Source organism: Periplaneta americana, chromosome 3 (genome assembly GCF_040183065.1).
Source record: "Periplaneta americana isolate PAMFEO1 chromosome 3, P.americana_PAMFEO1_priV1, whole genome shotgun sequence".
In the NCBI taxonomy this organism is placed as follows: Eukaryota; Metazoa; Arthropoda; class Insecta; order Blattodea; family Blattidae; genus Periplaneta; species Periplaneta americana.
This window is the reverse complement of record NC_091119.1, coordinates 138,723,120-138,738,338: the sequence shown is the minus strand read 5'-3', so window position 1 is coordinate 138,738,338 and position 15,219 is coordinate 138,723,120. Positions and strand designations below refer to the sequence as shown.

At 36.1% G+C, this 15,219-nt stretch overlaps 1 protein-coding gene across 7 annotated transcripts in view; it reads left to right on the top strand.

The window, feature by feature from the left end:
* Positions 1–15,219, top strand: part of LOC138696564 (A-type potassium channel modulatory protein KCNIP1-like) — a 728,319-nt gene that overhangs the window by 629,070 nt on the left and 84,030 nt on the right. For all 7 annotated transcript variants that reach the window (XM_069821688.1, XM_069821685.1, XM_069821687.1 and 4 more), the window contains one exon: positions 11,478–11,669. In XM_069821688.1, the coding sequence (XP_069677789.1) occupies positions 11,478–11,669 (192 nt within the window). The remainder of the gene's footprint in view (positions 1–11,477; positions 11,670–15,219) is intronic.

The following is a 15,219-nucleotide window of genomic DNA, read 5'->3' as shown; positions in this document are numbered from 1 at the left end:
AAGAACTGTGTTTGACCATATCTCTTGATGACTTTAAGTTTCATCATATACCTTGGACTTGTTAAAATAACCTAATTTTTATAATCAAATTTGAAAGTAAATTTCTTCAAGAAACAGGACACTGGTCACACTGGTAAAACGCACTCCTAATGTGCTTGTCATTTGTCTCTTTGTTTAGGAAACAAAAATCTGACAGAGTTGGTACTTGTCACTTGTTTTCCTTGTCACTAGTCAAAGTAGTCGTTTTAAGAAATAGGCCCGAGGGCTGTTCTCTTCAAAATTTTTTTTCGGGCAGTCAGTGGATAGATGAGAAACATAAATACTCGCTGTTGTATAGTAACGCGGGAAAAATAACAATTCCAATCGCACGATCACTACAAAAGATACAATACAGCAGGAAAAGTAATGCTCATCTGTAGGATCTAAGTGATATTAATTGTTTTCTGTATGGCTTGTGTTACCTTATAGTTATATCAGATACTAGCCAGGATACATAGCGTGAGGCGAGTAAAGGAAACTCATAACATAGCTGCGGATGGAAGCCGCTTAACGGTAATGAAAGAAAACAGGCTCAATCTTCTTTCGTCTATGCCAAGCACTACGTGTTTCTTGGATCGCAAAATATAAAATATAATACATGTTTGTTATAACTATTTGAAGGATCGTATTCCTCTGTTGTACCAACCGATGCTGTTTACATGTCTCGTAAATTTACAATACCATACCACAGTCTAATATATACAGTCACGAAGCTCAATATGTAGTAAATATGCATCCATAGATTGTTGCTAACCACTAGGATCGCTAATGTCGCCTCATTACAGACAATGCGAAATAATACCGGCACAGTCTGTTGTTTCTAGCACCCTCACAACTCAAGCTTCGTGACTATATACTAGACTGTGACCACACGTTGTCTGGTTACTATACAAACAAAAGAAACACAGTGTTTTCTTCAAAACTTACCGCACAGTTATGAGTGCAGTAGGTCGAATTACAATAATATAGACCTTTATTTAGAACATTTAATGGTAATAGTACAATAATCTGTACAGTTTAAGTTGTTTAAACTTATACCAGCACAGGGTATTATTAACTTCTTCAGAGCTGTAAATTAAGCTAAGAAGTTTTTCTCACTAATCCTCGTTTTCTTTGTATTTAGTCACTTCACAAAAATGTCTCATACGCTCTCTCATATCTTGTTCTCGACTTTACCGCCAGCACACCCTATTGTCCATACTTTCCTCATCTCATGATCTTCCACATGAACTAATTCTTCATCCATCATGATGATATCGTTAAAAATATTTAATCTAATAAAATTAGTATATTATATAACTCCAACCATTAAAAAAACAATTACTTACGGCTTTTAGAGAACGCGGAGGTTCATTGCCGCCCTCACATAAGCCCGCCATCGGTCTCTATCCCGAGTAAGTTTAATCCAGTCTCTACCATCATATCCCACCTCCCTCAAATCCATTTTAATATTATCCTCCCATCTACGTCTCGGCCTCCCCAAAGGTCTTTTTCCCTCTGGCCTCCCAACAACACTCTATAAGCATTTCTGGATTCCCCCATACATGCTACAAGTCCTGCCCATCTCATTACGTCTGGATTTAATGTCAGGTGAAGAATACAATGCGTGCAGTTCTGCGTTGTGTGACTTTCTCCATTCTCCTGTAACTTCGTCCCTCTTAGCTCCAAATATTTTCTTAAGCACCTTATTCTCAAACATCCTTAACCTCTGTACCTCTCTGAACGTGAGAGTCCAAGTTTCACAACCATACAGAACAACCGGTAATATAATTGAAGAATCCACTGCAAGAATGATGGATGTCATTTGGAATACATTTTGCAGGAGAAGTAATTGAAAGTTTGAAATGCTTAGCGCTCAAAGCTTAACTGTGATTTTCCGATCATTACTGGACAATGACTATCAGTTAATGCCATATAACTCTCTATGTACATTCTATATGTCTTAATTAAGCTATACATTGACAGTTTTAGTTCATTTTCGACAAGAAAGTGACATCCATCCTTCTTGCAGTGGACTCTTCAATTGTTAAAAGAAAAGCAATTAACTGTCACAATAAACAACATACGTAATAGCATAACAACCACGTGCCATTCTTCTTTTTGTAAGTAATTTTTCCCTGCGAAAGAAATTAATATTAATACTTAATATATTTTAAAACTTTATTTATTTAATTAGTGACGATCCTTCAAAAAATAGTAAGCAATACATATGCGTTAGGTTCATAATAGATTCTCTAAAATTGAAAAAACTCGCTTAACTCTTTTTTTTTCTTCAAACGTTTCCTCAAATCTGCTGTAACTCAGTTACCACACTTGTATTGCAATATACTATATGTTTACATATTTATTTACAAACTCTATGAATAATACTGCACATAATGCTCAAAATGGCCACCACTAGTTCTAATACAGGCTTCTAAGCACCGCATCATGGACTGTCTTAATCTCTCTCCTATTCCAGGTGTCTGCTGACATCCACTAGACGTTAATGTGTTCTTCTCTGGAAGGTCGTATTGTTGGATACACGTCTGTTAGCAAACTGTTGAACACAAGTGCCTTGCTCCATTTGCATTTCAATTAGTGCATCCATACATGAGGAACAAATCTGTCATTTCCTTATTATAATACATTATTCATCACAAGTATAATAGCAAATAACAAATCCCGAAGCTTCCACTGTCCCTTGTTGTCAGTTGTCAGGTGACAATAATGAGAATATTCTCTTTTCTTTTTTTACAAGTCGTAGGCTTACAGATTTAATAAACATGACCAAATTAATGTAAGAGCTAAACTACAAGAAAAAAAAACTGTAATTAAAAAAAAACAAAGTGAAATTGACTATGTTTATATGAATTTTTTTGCTTGTTTTTAGGTCCTCTGTCAATTCCCCAAAAGTTTCTCACACATTAGTTAACACCCTGTATTTCCCCCATATAGAGAAGTAGTAAATTATTGAACGCAGCAGATTCACTTTTAAGTTGCTATACCACTATACCACGTTGCTTTAGTAACTCTGTTTCTATATACTGACAGAATAAAACTCCATCAAAGAGTTTATTATAATATTAAGATTTAAAATACAACATAGGTTGTTTTTCTTCTTTTATTTATATTGAATTATCATTGGTTATTATAAGTTGACCATTATTTGAGTGGCCGTTAGAGACTTTAGAACAGGGTTCCCAACTGGTGTGTTGTGCTGCATCTTGAAAATGATTTACGTGCTGGTCTGTCAACCATGAGGCCACGTATAGAGAAACTCTATGCAACCCACCAAGCGCAGACTTTACATTAATTTAAATAGGTGAGCTTTCAAGAACGATAATAATAATCTTTTATCGGACATCCAGCATAGAGAGGTTGGGATTTTTGACACATATCTTTGTTATTTTTTTTCTAATGCCATTCAAATTGCTGCTTGTTTATATATATATATATATATATATATAATTTTCGATTGCGTGTTAACATCGACCTATGTACAACACTGGATGTCCGACACTGAAAAGAAGTTATCAGTGTTTTTCTGGCGGAACGCACTTAAACGGCGTTTCGGCACCTTTTGGTTGCATTTTTCATCATGAAACCGAAATATGTGTGAATAACTAAGTTTTTAATTATGGTTATTGCACAAAATCACACGAACTTTTTTTATAATGCAACATTTTAATCTCTCCCGCTTCCGTAAAGCAGTACCATTTTTTTTTTTTTTTTTCCTGGTTGTGTGATTTTCGAACCGGGGTAAGAGATTTCCAGTTTCTAATAATCGTTGAGAAACTGCTACAAAAGTTCGCCGATTAGGTATCCTTCTTTGAGGAAAACGTTGACGGTACATCCTGCTTGCCTCACTTGAATTACGGCGATTTTCTTCATAAATTAATAACATATTATATTCCTAAACTGTGAATGACATTGTAAATTGTTTATCGAATACCCTGTACTGAACTGCCATCCGCTCGGCAGTCGAGCTATGGACAATGAGCTTGAACTCAGCTACTCGTACTTACGTCTATGCAGAGTACTGTCTGCTGAAAGTTGCCACGTCTCTCACCCCAGAAAATTAACAAATTTAAGCATGCATTTTTATTCAATTTCACGAAAACGTAATAGAACACACAAATAATTATTTTAACTAATATTAACTCTTTGCTAGATATATCTGTTGATGTAATTGTTTTCATAATTTTACTAACGATATAAGTAGTATAACGCGAATAAAATAAGAAAATAAATATTTTCTTCTGGGAAAACTATAAAGTTTTGACCCTATGTTGTATGGACATTTTTTGATCCTGTAGACCGTTCCAGATGACTGTGAAAAGGACGGCACTTATGGTCCTTACACTCTATTATAGTGGACGTAAACACATCAGAACCACTGCGATCAGAGAGAAACAAATGACGGCCTACTTACATTTTTCTGCGTGTTGATATAATTATTTATTATTATATGATTTTGTATATTCAATTACTTTAATCAGTTATTATATTTATTAACTTTTTTGATAAGTATTTCTTCTTTCGTGCCATTTATTTGCTTTAATTTACCAATATATTCGCATGTATAAAGAAGTTCTGGAAGAAAATACTATGGCTATAAAATAATACAGAGTGATCCGTTTGGGTATGGATAAAATAAAAGCACCATAAAACGTTTACTATTGAACTTCATTTGTTGAAACTTTGTGCACACAACACTGAAAGATGGGAGATTCCTCAGAGCTCAACATGACCCCCATTGCGCACCCTGCACAATTCATAAAGGTGATGTAATTCAGCCTATGTCCGTTGTAACATAAGAGGGGTAATTTTTTGAAAAGCTTGAGTAATTTTTACTCTCAGATCATCACTGTTCCTTGGTTTCTGTGAATAGATAGTCTTTAACAAAACCCTACACGAAGAAGTCAGGAGGAGTTAGATCTGGGGAGTTTGTAGACCAAGCCAAGAGATAGCTACTTCTCGTACTGGGTTTCGCCTGCGACCTCCTGCATTTTTTTTTAAACACAGAACCTGTTTCTACAAATGTTCGATACCACAACATTATGGAATCGTATTTAGGTACGTTACGAACACTATTCCCTTTGAACTCTTTTAATACTCTTAAATGTAGCATACGAAAGAACGCATTGTGCCCGCTGTTGATTTGTAATAGCCATTTTAATCCTACGATTTTTCATTTGTCCTTTAAGATTATGCATTGTTGATTGTCATATATGGAAACTCCCATCTTTTAATCATAATATAACCAACAATAAATTTTTCCAACTATCATAATAGCTTTATAATAATAAATTAATATTATCCATACCCAAACGGGTCAGACTGTATATCTAAGCAAAAAGACGTCTCAGAGGCCTTAGTTTGCAGAACGGTAAACAAATTAACCCTTTAACAGCATTATGTCGCTTTCAGTGTAAATTCTAATCTTAGCTCAGGTGTTTCTATAGCCCTACCTACTGGTAGCTATGTCAAAAGAATTTCATGATAGCAGACCTGTGCATGAGGAAATTGTTCACGCCATTTTAATTTTTCAACGGAAAACCACGCCCACACCATCAAACACAGCGGATTCCTGACTCGCATAGCCTGACAGTGGACTGGCCTTGTCATCTGTTCTAAATGTGTCGCAACTTCGCATAATCGATGGAAGGCGCTACTGGGAACATAGAGTCTAAATAAAAACGGTTCAGTATTTTTCCCCAGATCTTATTTTAACTTTAATTGTTTATTCCACGTGTCTTTTATTATAATGGGGCAATGAAGAGACTAGAGCCGTAGGGTAATATCCAAGGACTATTTCGTTTATATGACGTCATTCCATTTTCGGCCAATAAAGTGTAATGACATTTTGAATTCCAACCAATCACAGTCATACATCGCGATCATTTCTGCAGCTCGATTTATCACTAACAGTTTATCGCATGGTCGTTGTTTTGTTTAGTCAGTGTCACCAACTGCTTCCACGTAAATCGATGAGAATGAATCCATTGTACTAAATAAAGTGCGAAATCCTACTTCCACATCTACATCTTCATCTCCTAATTCCATGTCCATTGTATCTAAAGAAAATGACACTCCTTCATAACAATTGTTCATTTAATTAATGTATTAATCAGGTTATTTGTAATTATACTATAAATGTTTAAATTAATTAATGACTTCAGCAGATAATGAAAACATATTTCTGTTATAATAACAAGAGAAAAGGGCAGTACATGTAATTAACATTTTAAATCTATATTTCGCTTTTCTCAATTGACATTACTGAATAACATTCAATTTCTTTATTGCAGTAATCTTATTCATCTATTTCGACTTCACAATGTGTGAATAGGTTAAGTATTCATAATAATATACAATTATTAACTTTTTGTGAGCGAATTTTAGAGATATATTATTTACATTGTTATTTTATTCACGAAATAGTCCTAATAAATGTCACTCGAGGTCTTGTGAATTTACTATAGATAAAATCTGGCCCAAAGCTGTTTCGTTCACTAAACTACAGGTAGCCGGAAGTGTTAGGTGGGCGGAGGAGAATAGTTCTTTCTTTGACCCAATACATCATCTATTATTTTCGTTGCCGTTAACCAATGAGAAAGAAGTATGTCGTATGAATTCGCATACTTCACTACACACTAACGATAACTTGAATTTTTATTCAAAGAGAGCTTGCTTGTTTGAGAACGAGCCATACGTAATGAACTAAAAAGAGTTAATAGAGAGAATCTATCTCTTTAATGCTTTGCTTCAAGGATTCACTTACGCGTAATAAATGTTTCAACTACTCGCAACTGTAACGGCTGTAACGCTCTTAGCAATACGGAAGCAAGAGGCCGTCCTTTCGTCTTATGGACTTTGACAAATATCCAATCAAAAGAAGAAACACTTCTACAATAATAATTATTTTCTCTTAAAAATAAATTAAGAGGTGCATGACTTTACTATGCTGCATGTCTTTACGTAGGACTACGCGTGATTGCGATCAACTGTCTAGAAGGAAATTAAGAGGAGTACATGAAGAAAATGGGAGGAGAAAGAAAACATGGGGAATTCTAGGAGGCAAGGGGGAATAGAAGGAGAACAAGGGGAACACAAGGAGAACAAGGGACGATATAGAGAACAAGTGGAATACAAGGAAAACATGGGGAAGAGAAAGAAATGAAGGAGAATACAAGGATAAAAGGGAAAATACAAAGAGAAAAAGGAGGAATACAAGGAGAACAAGATAAATACAAGGGAATACAAGGAATCCAAAGGGAAAACAAGGAGAATAAGGGAATACAAAGAGACTCCAAGGAGGACAAAGGGAATGCAAGGAGAATAAAGGTAATGCAAGAACAAAAGAAATATAAGGAGGAAAGTGTAAACACAAGAATAACAAGCTGAAGAGAAAGATAACAAGGGGAATACTGGCAGAAAAGGAGGAATGTCGGGGAACAAGAAAAATACAAGGAGATCATGGAAATACAAGGGGAATACAAGGAGACCAACAGAAATACAAGGAGAACAAGTTGAATACAAAGAGAACAAAGAGACTGCAAGGAGGACAAAGGGACTAGAAGGAGTACAAAGGTAATACAAGGACAAGAGAAATACAAGGAGAAAGTGTAAACACGAGGATAACAAGCTGAAGAGAAAGAGAACAAGGGGAATACTGGCAGAAAAGGAGGAATACAGGGAGAACAAGAAAAATACAAGGAGATCATGAAAATACAAGCAGACCAAGGGGAATACAAGGAGACCAAGGGAATACGAGTATAAGGAAACAAACAGAATACAAGAAGAAATTGGGAAATACAAGTAGACTGAGGGAAATACCAGGAGAACAGGGGGAATATTAGGAGAGCAAAGAACAACAAGGGGAAGACGAGGAGTACAAAAGGGACTACAAGGACAACAAGATGTAAACAGGCACAAGAGGAAGACGAGGAGAATAATAGAAATACAAGGAGAACAAGAGGAATACAAGGAGATCAATAGAAATGCAAGGAGACCAAGGGATTACGAGTATAAGGAAACAAAGAGAATACAAGGAGAAATTGGGAAATACAAGCACTGTAGGCTAAGGGAAATACCAGGAATACTAGGAGAGCAAAGGACAACAAGGGGAAGACGAGGAGTACAAAAGGACTACAAGGACAACAAGATGACAACAGGGACAAGAAGAAGACGAGAAGAATAATAGAAAGACAAGGAGAATAAGGAAATACAACAAATTGAAGGTGCATAACATTACTATACTCTATGTCTTTACGTGGAAGCGATCACATAAAGGGAATACTAGGAGAACAAGGATAGCCTAGTACAAGGCGAACAAGGTGAATAAAAGAATAATAAGGGGAATACAAGGGTAACAAGGGACATACGAGGAGACCAATGAAATACAAGGGAACAAAGAGGAATACAAGGAGAAATAGGGAAATACAAGCAAACTAAGGGGAATATTAGGAGAACAAGAGAAGTACAAGCAGAGCAAAGGAAATGCGAGGACAATGGTAAGACAAGGAGAACAAAAAGAATACAAGAGTCGAGGATAACAGGGGAAAGACGAAAAGAATAAGAGAAAGACAAGGAGAATAAGGGAAAACAAAAAATTTACGGTGCGTAGCTTTATTATACTGCATACTGTATCTTTACGCAGAACTACGTGCTGATGCGATCACATAAAGGAAATACTAGAACAGGAGAATGTATGGGGAACAAGGAGAACAAGGTGAATATAAGGATAACAAGGATAACGAAGGGAATACGAGGATAACAGGAGGAATACAAGGAGAAGAAAGGGAATGCAAGGAGAACAAGGGAATTACAAAAATTTGACAGGTGCATAGATTTACTATATTCTTTTCGTTGTAAGAATAATCCTACTGTAAACAATGGCACATGACTGAAGTGAGGCTTGATTGACCGCAGACTGGCGTCAGCTATTCTCACTAGGTGATCCCGCCCACTGTTGTACATTCTGTTTCATGTTAAACATTCCCCGTTACTCATCAAAGTAGACCTAACCTCACTACTATGCATTCGTTTGCTCAGAAAACTGTTAATTAATTGGATTCAACGCACTTAACTTTTTTATATATAATTATTAATTATTATATATATTCAACACTGTTTCCTTCCCTCCGCTTTTGAGAGGGTTTCCACTCTTATGTTTAGTACCGGAAACCGCAACATTGAGGATACAGAAGCCATATTATCATGTGCTTACGAGAACAAGCTCAAGTAGCATATTACAAGAACAGACTACCTTGGTATTACCACACTCTAGTATATACAGTCACGAAGCTTGAGTTTATGAGGGTACTAGAAACAATAGACTGTGCAGGTACTATTTCGCATTGTCTGTAATGAGGCGATAGTAGCGATCCTAGTGGTTAGCAACTATCTATGGATGCATATTTACTACGTATTGAGCTTCGTGACTGTATATACTAGACTGTGGTATTAAGGCTGGTTCACAATAAACCGGGAACAAAAACGACAACGAGATCGAGAACGGAAATATTGTTAAAAATAAGTGCATTTAAATGTGAGTATTCACAATTAACAATTGTGAATGCTCACATTTAAATACATTCATTTTAACATTATTTCCGTTCTCGTTTTTGCTGTCGTTTCCGTTTCCGGTTTATTGTGAACCAGCCTTTACTCTTAGGCCGTGTCTCAAAGCTCAAGTCCAAACTACACACTAGTGACTAGCAACTAGGTGACTTGTAAACTACACACTAGGGAGCTTCGGAAATGTATGCTTGAAACATGGCCTTCTTTATAGATAGTTTTTCTAAAAACCATGACACCACCATTACATACAGGACTGAATTAAGAAGGCAGTGTTCTAATGCAGTTTCATTGCGAGTTATGTGGAAAAGATAAGGCTTAATATATTACAATAATGTTTAAAACATTGTACAGAAGGTACTAACAATGTCAGTGTTCAAAGTTAACGTGTTATTCTACATTATATTTACATTATTTCACTTTCAAAGCATTTTCAGATTTCATAACCCCAATTGCTGATAAGGTATCCATGTTTGTTTAGTGAACAAGTCAGCAATCAAGCAAGCATTTTCGTTTACTAGCTACTACGGACTTGATTGCTATGCACTATGTAGCTTTGGATCATAACTTCTAACGTCACATCCGGCTATTTAGTTAACAATCTAGTTCACTTCAGCTGAAAATGTAGCTTTGAGCCACGGCCTTAGTATTCATCCGTTTACAACGCAAATAACAAAATATAAAAGTAGCTTTTCTTTTATATATCAGAGAAGTTATATGTTTCATCGTATTTAATAGCTATAATTAAATTTTTATTTTCAAATAATACAAGGTTTTGGTTTCCAAATACGGAACTATATTTTCCTGCTTCGTCTGAGTGTTTCGACTGGGAGTCAATCACGGGTATGTCAGCCACGTGCTTGTGTTTACATTAGGGTATAACTACGTGCTGATGCGATAACATAAAGGGAATACTAGGAGAACAGGAGAATACATGGGGAACAAGGGTATTACAAGGAGAACAAAGCGAATAAAAGGGTAATACAATGATAAGACTGAGAATACTAGGATAATAAGAGGAATACAATGAGAAGAAAGAGAATGCAAGGAGAACGAGGAGAATACCAAGATTTTTAGTTGATGTTCAATTCCCAAGTTACCACCTGTACCTAGTGAGAGGAAGGACATAGTTCTACGTCAAAATATTTCTCATTTCATACTAACCCGTCTGTGTCGTTTGTCATATTTTTGTACACAATACAAAAAACCGGTAGAACACAAATTTAGGTATTTCTTGTTTCATGTTTTAAATTGTAGATAGATAGATGGATTTATTGAGTAATATTATACATAGAGATTTTATATTATCATAATTTTCTCTGCACTGGTCTTCTGACCGTAAGTGCTTTGTACCTAAAACAAGACCTACTTTGTAGGTTCCCCCCACCTATGATTATATCCAACTACTCTCTAAAAGAACACCCATACTAAATTAAAATGGCACAACAAAACACATTATATAATATATCCTAACCTAAAACAGACATAAAAGTGTACAGTTGGGTAGATATTATTATCCCTTCCTCAGTTCGTGTCACAAACTTCAACAGCTGAAGTTCTAATCTTTCTCGCCTTCAAGAGGAACAAGCCAATCTTTTGTTTGTATTCTCTATTCCCCATGAGGTCAAGACATGCAAGCGAACTCCTATTCTGACTTAGCATCGAGGGTGGTAGATATTTTCTCCGTGCATGTTCCAATTCGACAGACTGTAATAAAATGTTTATAGGAGTCCTTTTCTCTGCAAAGCGGACAAAGGCGCTCTCCTTCTTCGTTGACAATTTTATTACCCTTCCATGCCTCCAATCTTAGCCACACTAAACCTGCTCTGCTGATTTTAAATTGTAAGATTCTGATCACTTGCCGCATGTTGCAGATTCGGAGCTCGAGGATCTGGAGACGCCGCCACGCTACAGGCCAGATAGTCTGGAATCCTTGTGTAAGGCGACGCGGTTCACCGAGGCAGAGCTGAAGAGGATATACCGCGGCTTCAAGGCTGAGTGTCCCACGGGAGTGGTCAGGGAAGACACCTTCAAGTGCATATATTCGCAATTCTTCCCTCAAGGAGGTGAGTCCCTCACTGATTGCCCCATGAATGTCGCTTAGAAAAGAATTCTCCGTACAAAGTATTCAGTTCACAGGTTGTAACGTTTATCTCGAGATGAGACAAGTCTAAGTTCATGAGTAAGCTTAGTATTTCAGCTACGTCTAAGCTGGAATACAGTTGCCTACTCTCATACTGTACCTGACATCACAGTCCAGGGATACGTCACGTCTGATACAACATAGAACCGCATCTTACTCTCCTCATTCTAGTTTGTGTTGAACCCGGAACACGGTCATAGTGAGTGCTTTAAACCGGTGAAATGTAAAAGTCGTGTTATTTACTTAACGTAACATTTGTATTTGTGGCGAAGTAAAATGCCGAAGACAAAAAGTTCGAAGTACGAAAGGCCGGAGGACTTAATTCAGGAGTTCGGAGCCAATAATATTTTACATTACATGTAAGTTGTACAAAGTAGATATAAAAGTTACAAGAAAACAGTGCATTTAAAGACACTGCAATACAAAAAGTTATAGAAATATGGTTGAACGTAACTCAAAACAAGCAGTGCCATCAAACTCAGAGAGAGTACGACAAGAAATCCATGTTTTGCAGTGATCTATGTGCCATAATGATCAATGCCAATATACCGCTTAATAAATTGAAAAATAAACACTTTAGAGAATTTCTAGAAAAGTACACGAAGGAACATATTCCAAGTGAGCCCCCATACTTTATGAAGAAAAAATATTTGTCACGCAGGTAGGCTCTGACCAACTTCGGGCTGTTGCGCTGTTAGATTATAAAGTCAGTATTTGCTCTACTTTTATTTCAGGTTGGATGTACTCTACGAACATGCAGTAAGAACATTTTTGTCTGTCTTTTTCTCTGCTGCATCACCTGGGTTCCACCTACTATATGGACTATTTACCCGCAACTTGAGTCTTTTGGTAGCAGGAATACTAAGCTTATTCATGAGTTATCCCTACAAGGCTGTGAGGTCACCGCTTTATTCTGATTAACCTATTTTGTATACTAACTGCTGGAACGATTCTGTCGTGAGGACTACCATGAAGCTGTTAATGCGTCTGGATTTTCAGGTTTGAATTTTTAGTAGCGACAGCCACTGCCTTTGTGTAGCAGGTGTTTTACACAAACAGTATCACACTCGCTTTGACAGGATTTCTGAACATTAGTTTATGGAAATCTTAGTTCATGTTAATTACACTTGATGAAGGCATCTCCCAGGAGATACACCTCTAACAGTAATTCAATAAGGGGAAGTTACCGCTGTACATAATCCGGAGCTGAACCGACAAGTGTGTACTATCAACCCAACCCTTGATAAGATCGACTGCTTTATACTGAATCAATTATGGTTTACTCCTGCATTTATCTGTATTAATGTAATAAAATTATTGTAATTCTGACAATTACGAAGTAATAATTACGAAATAATAATGCTTTATTGCCAGAACAAAGATACAATTTGATTTTTTTTATATAAGAACTCTCTAGCACCCCCAGAAAGAGTAAGTTACATACTCGTGCTCAGGGGACATTCCACATAAGTTAATGTTGAGACATAATTAATGTTAAGACAAAGTTAATGTTAAGACAAATATAAATTAAAGTTATATATTTAAGCGGATACTACTGCAACAAGAAAGAAAGAAAGATCGACTACTCTTATTGACTAGTGTGTGACGTAAAAATTGGCTCTATCATGTAATCCGATTGTTGAAATCTATCAAATTCTTCAATATGTTAGAAGCTGTTATGCGCGACAACTTAGGTCAGACGATTTGCTGAACGAATGACTACTGCGTTCGACTCCCGCTCACACTTATCAGGATTTCTGACACCATCATCATATTTATAACCCGATTTTACTGAAAGAGCTGGGGCTCTTAGGATAATATAGGAAAACTACATGGTTATTATTGTTGTATCTCCAATGGGGCTTAGCCCTATTTTACATATGTATGTTAGGGCTATAGTTTTACACAAAAAAGATAAGCATAAAGAGAATAAAAAACTACATAGTTACTGAACTTAGGTTCTAGACTAAATTAGTTGTGAATGAAACTATACTTGATTTATTAAATATACACAAAATATATATAACGAGTTATTTACATGGTATATCTCTTGTCAGAGCTGATGCCATTACGATTCTGCCTTCGACTTATTTCTTCCTTAGACTCTGACTATCACTGACTGTATCACTGTCTGGTGCCAATCTTCTCACCATCACGTTTTATGTTTTCTTATCGGTTTACTGGCCGGGGTACCACCCACGCTATCCACCAGGTGAAATGGGCTTTAAACCCTTTTTGATTATACGTTTTTAAAGATGTCGTCTTAATCAAACATCTGTTACAATTAATTCGATTCAGTGCAATACAGTGATAAGTCACTTTAATGAGACTACGCGTAAGAAAAGAGAACGAACAATGCGTGATTTAATTTAACTAATTAAAATGCATGCTTTGTTCCACTGGACCAATGCGATTAGTCCAGCAGTGATTCGTGGCGTAAGAATACTTTTATCGTAGGCATTGATTTACCGCACGCGCGATGTAACTCTATAACGCTGGCTAAGCATCTATTTACTTCACAAGCTGAGATTGCATTGCGTGTCTGCTTAAAGCGGTGTATTCTGCTGACAGCTTTCCTGGACTGTTTCAAATTTAACACCCCACAGGAAATCATGTTACAGGGCGTAACAGAAGCAATATGAGTTCATTCCTATTACAAATCGGGTTATTATTATTATTATTATTATTATTATTATTATTATTATTATTATTATTATTATTATTATTATTATTCTGTATTTTTATTACCGTCAAACTTGTCTACATCTAACGTTTTAATTTGAAATCATGAGTAATTTAAATCTTTTGCGCGGTCCCTTTACATTTCTGTACAACAAAATGTTAAAAAATTGTCTGTAATTTGATTTTCTTATAATTTCTAAGCGAAATCCAACGAAATTCATCATCATCATCATCATCTTCATCACGGCATAAGCCTTGTGGCTCGTTCCGTCTTCAAGAAAACTGATCCGACCATCTCATCCGTGGCCTGCCGACATTTCTTCTACCTACAGGTTTATACTTATATATTATTTGTGGGATACGATCTTCATCCATTCTTTGTATATGATCTTGCCATCTTTGTCTGTATTCAATGATTGTTTCATTTAGACTCTGAATTTCCAATTCTTTTCTAATATCTTCATTTCTCTTTTTGTCTATGTGTCTATAACCTGCCACCTGTCTCAAAAATTTCATCTCAGCAGCCTCTATTTTCTTCTGTTGTGAGACAGTCAAGACCCAACTTTCACACCCATAAAGCAAGGTTGGGATCGCCATTACTTTGTAAAGTTTTAACAGTGTTGCTCTATTACAAGTTTTAAAAGTTCTTTTTATTGTACCACATAGTGTTTGGAATTTGTTTACTTTATTTTGCACATCTCTATTGCCGGTATATGACACAATGTAACCAAGATAATTAAAATAACTTTGTTGTTGGATGGGCTTATTATTTATGCAAATTTTTACTCTTA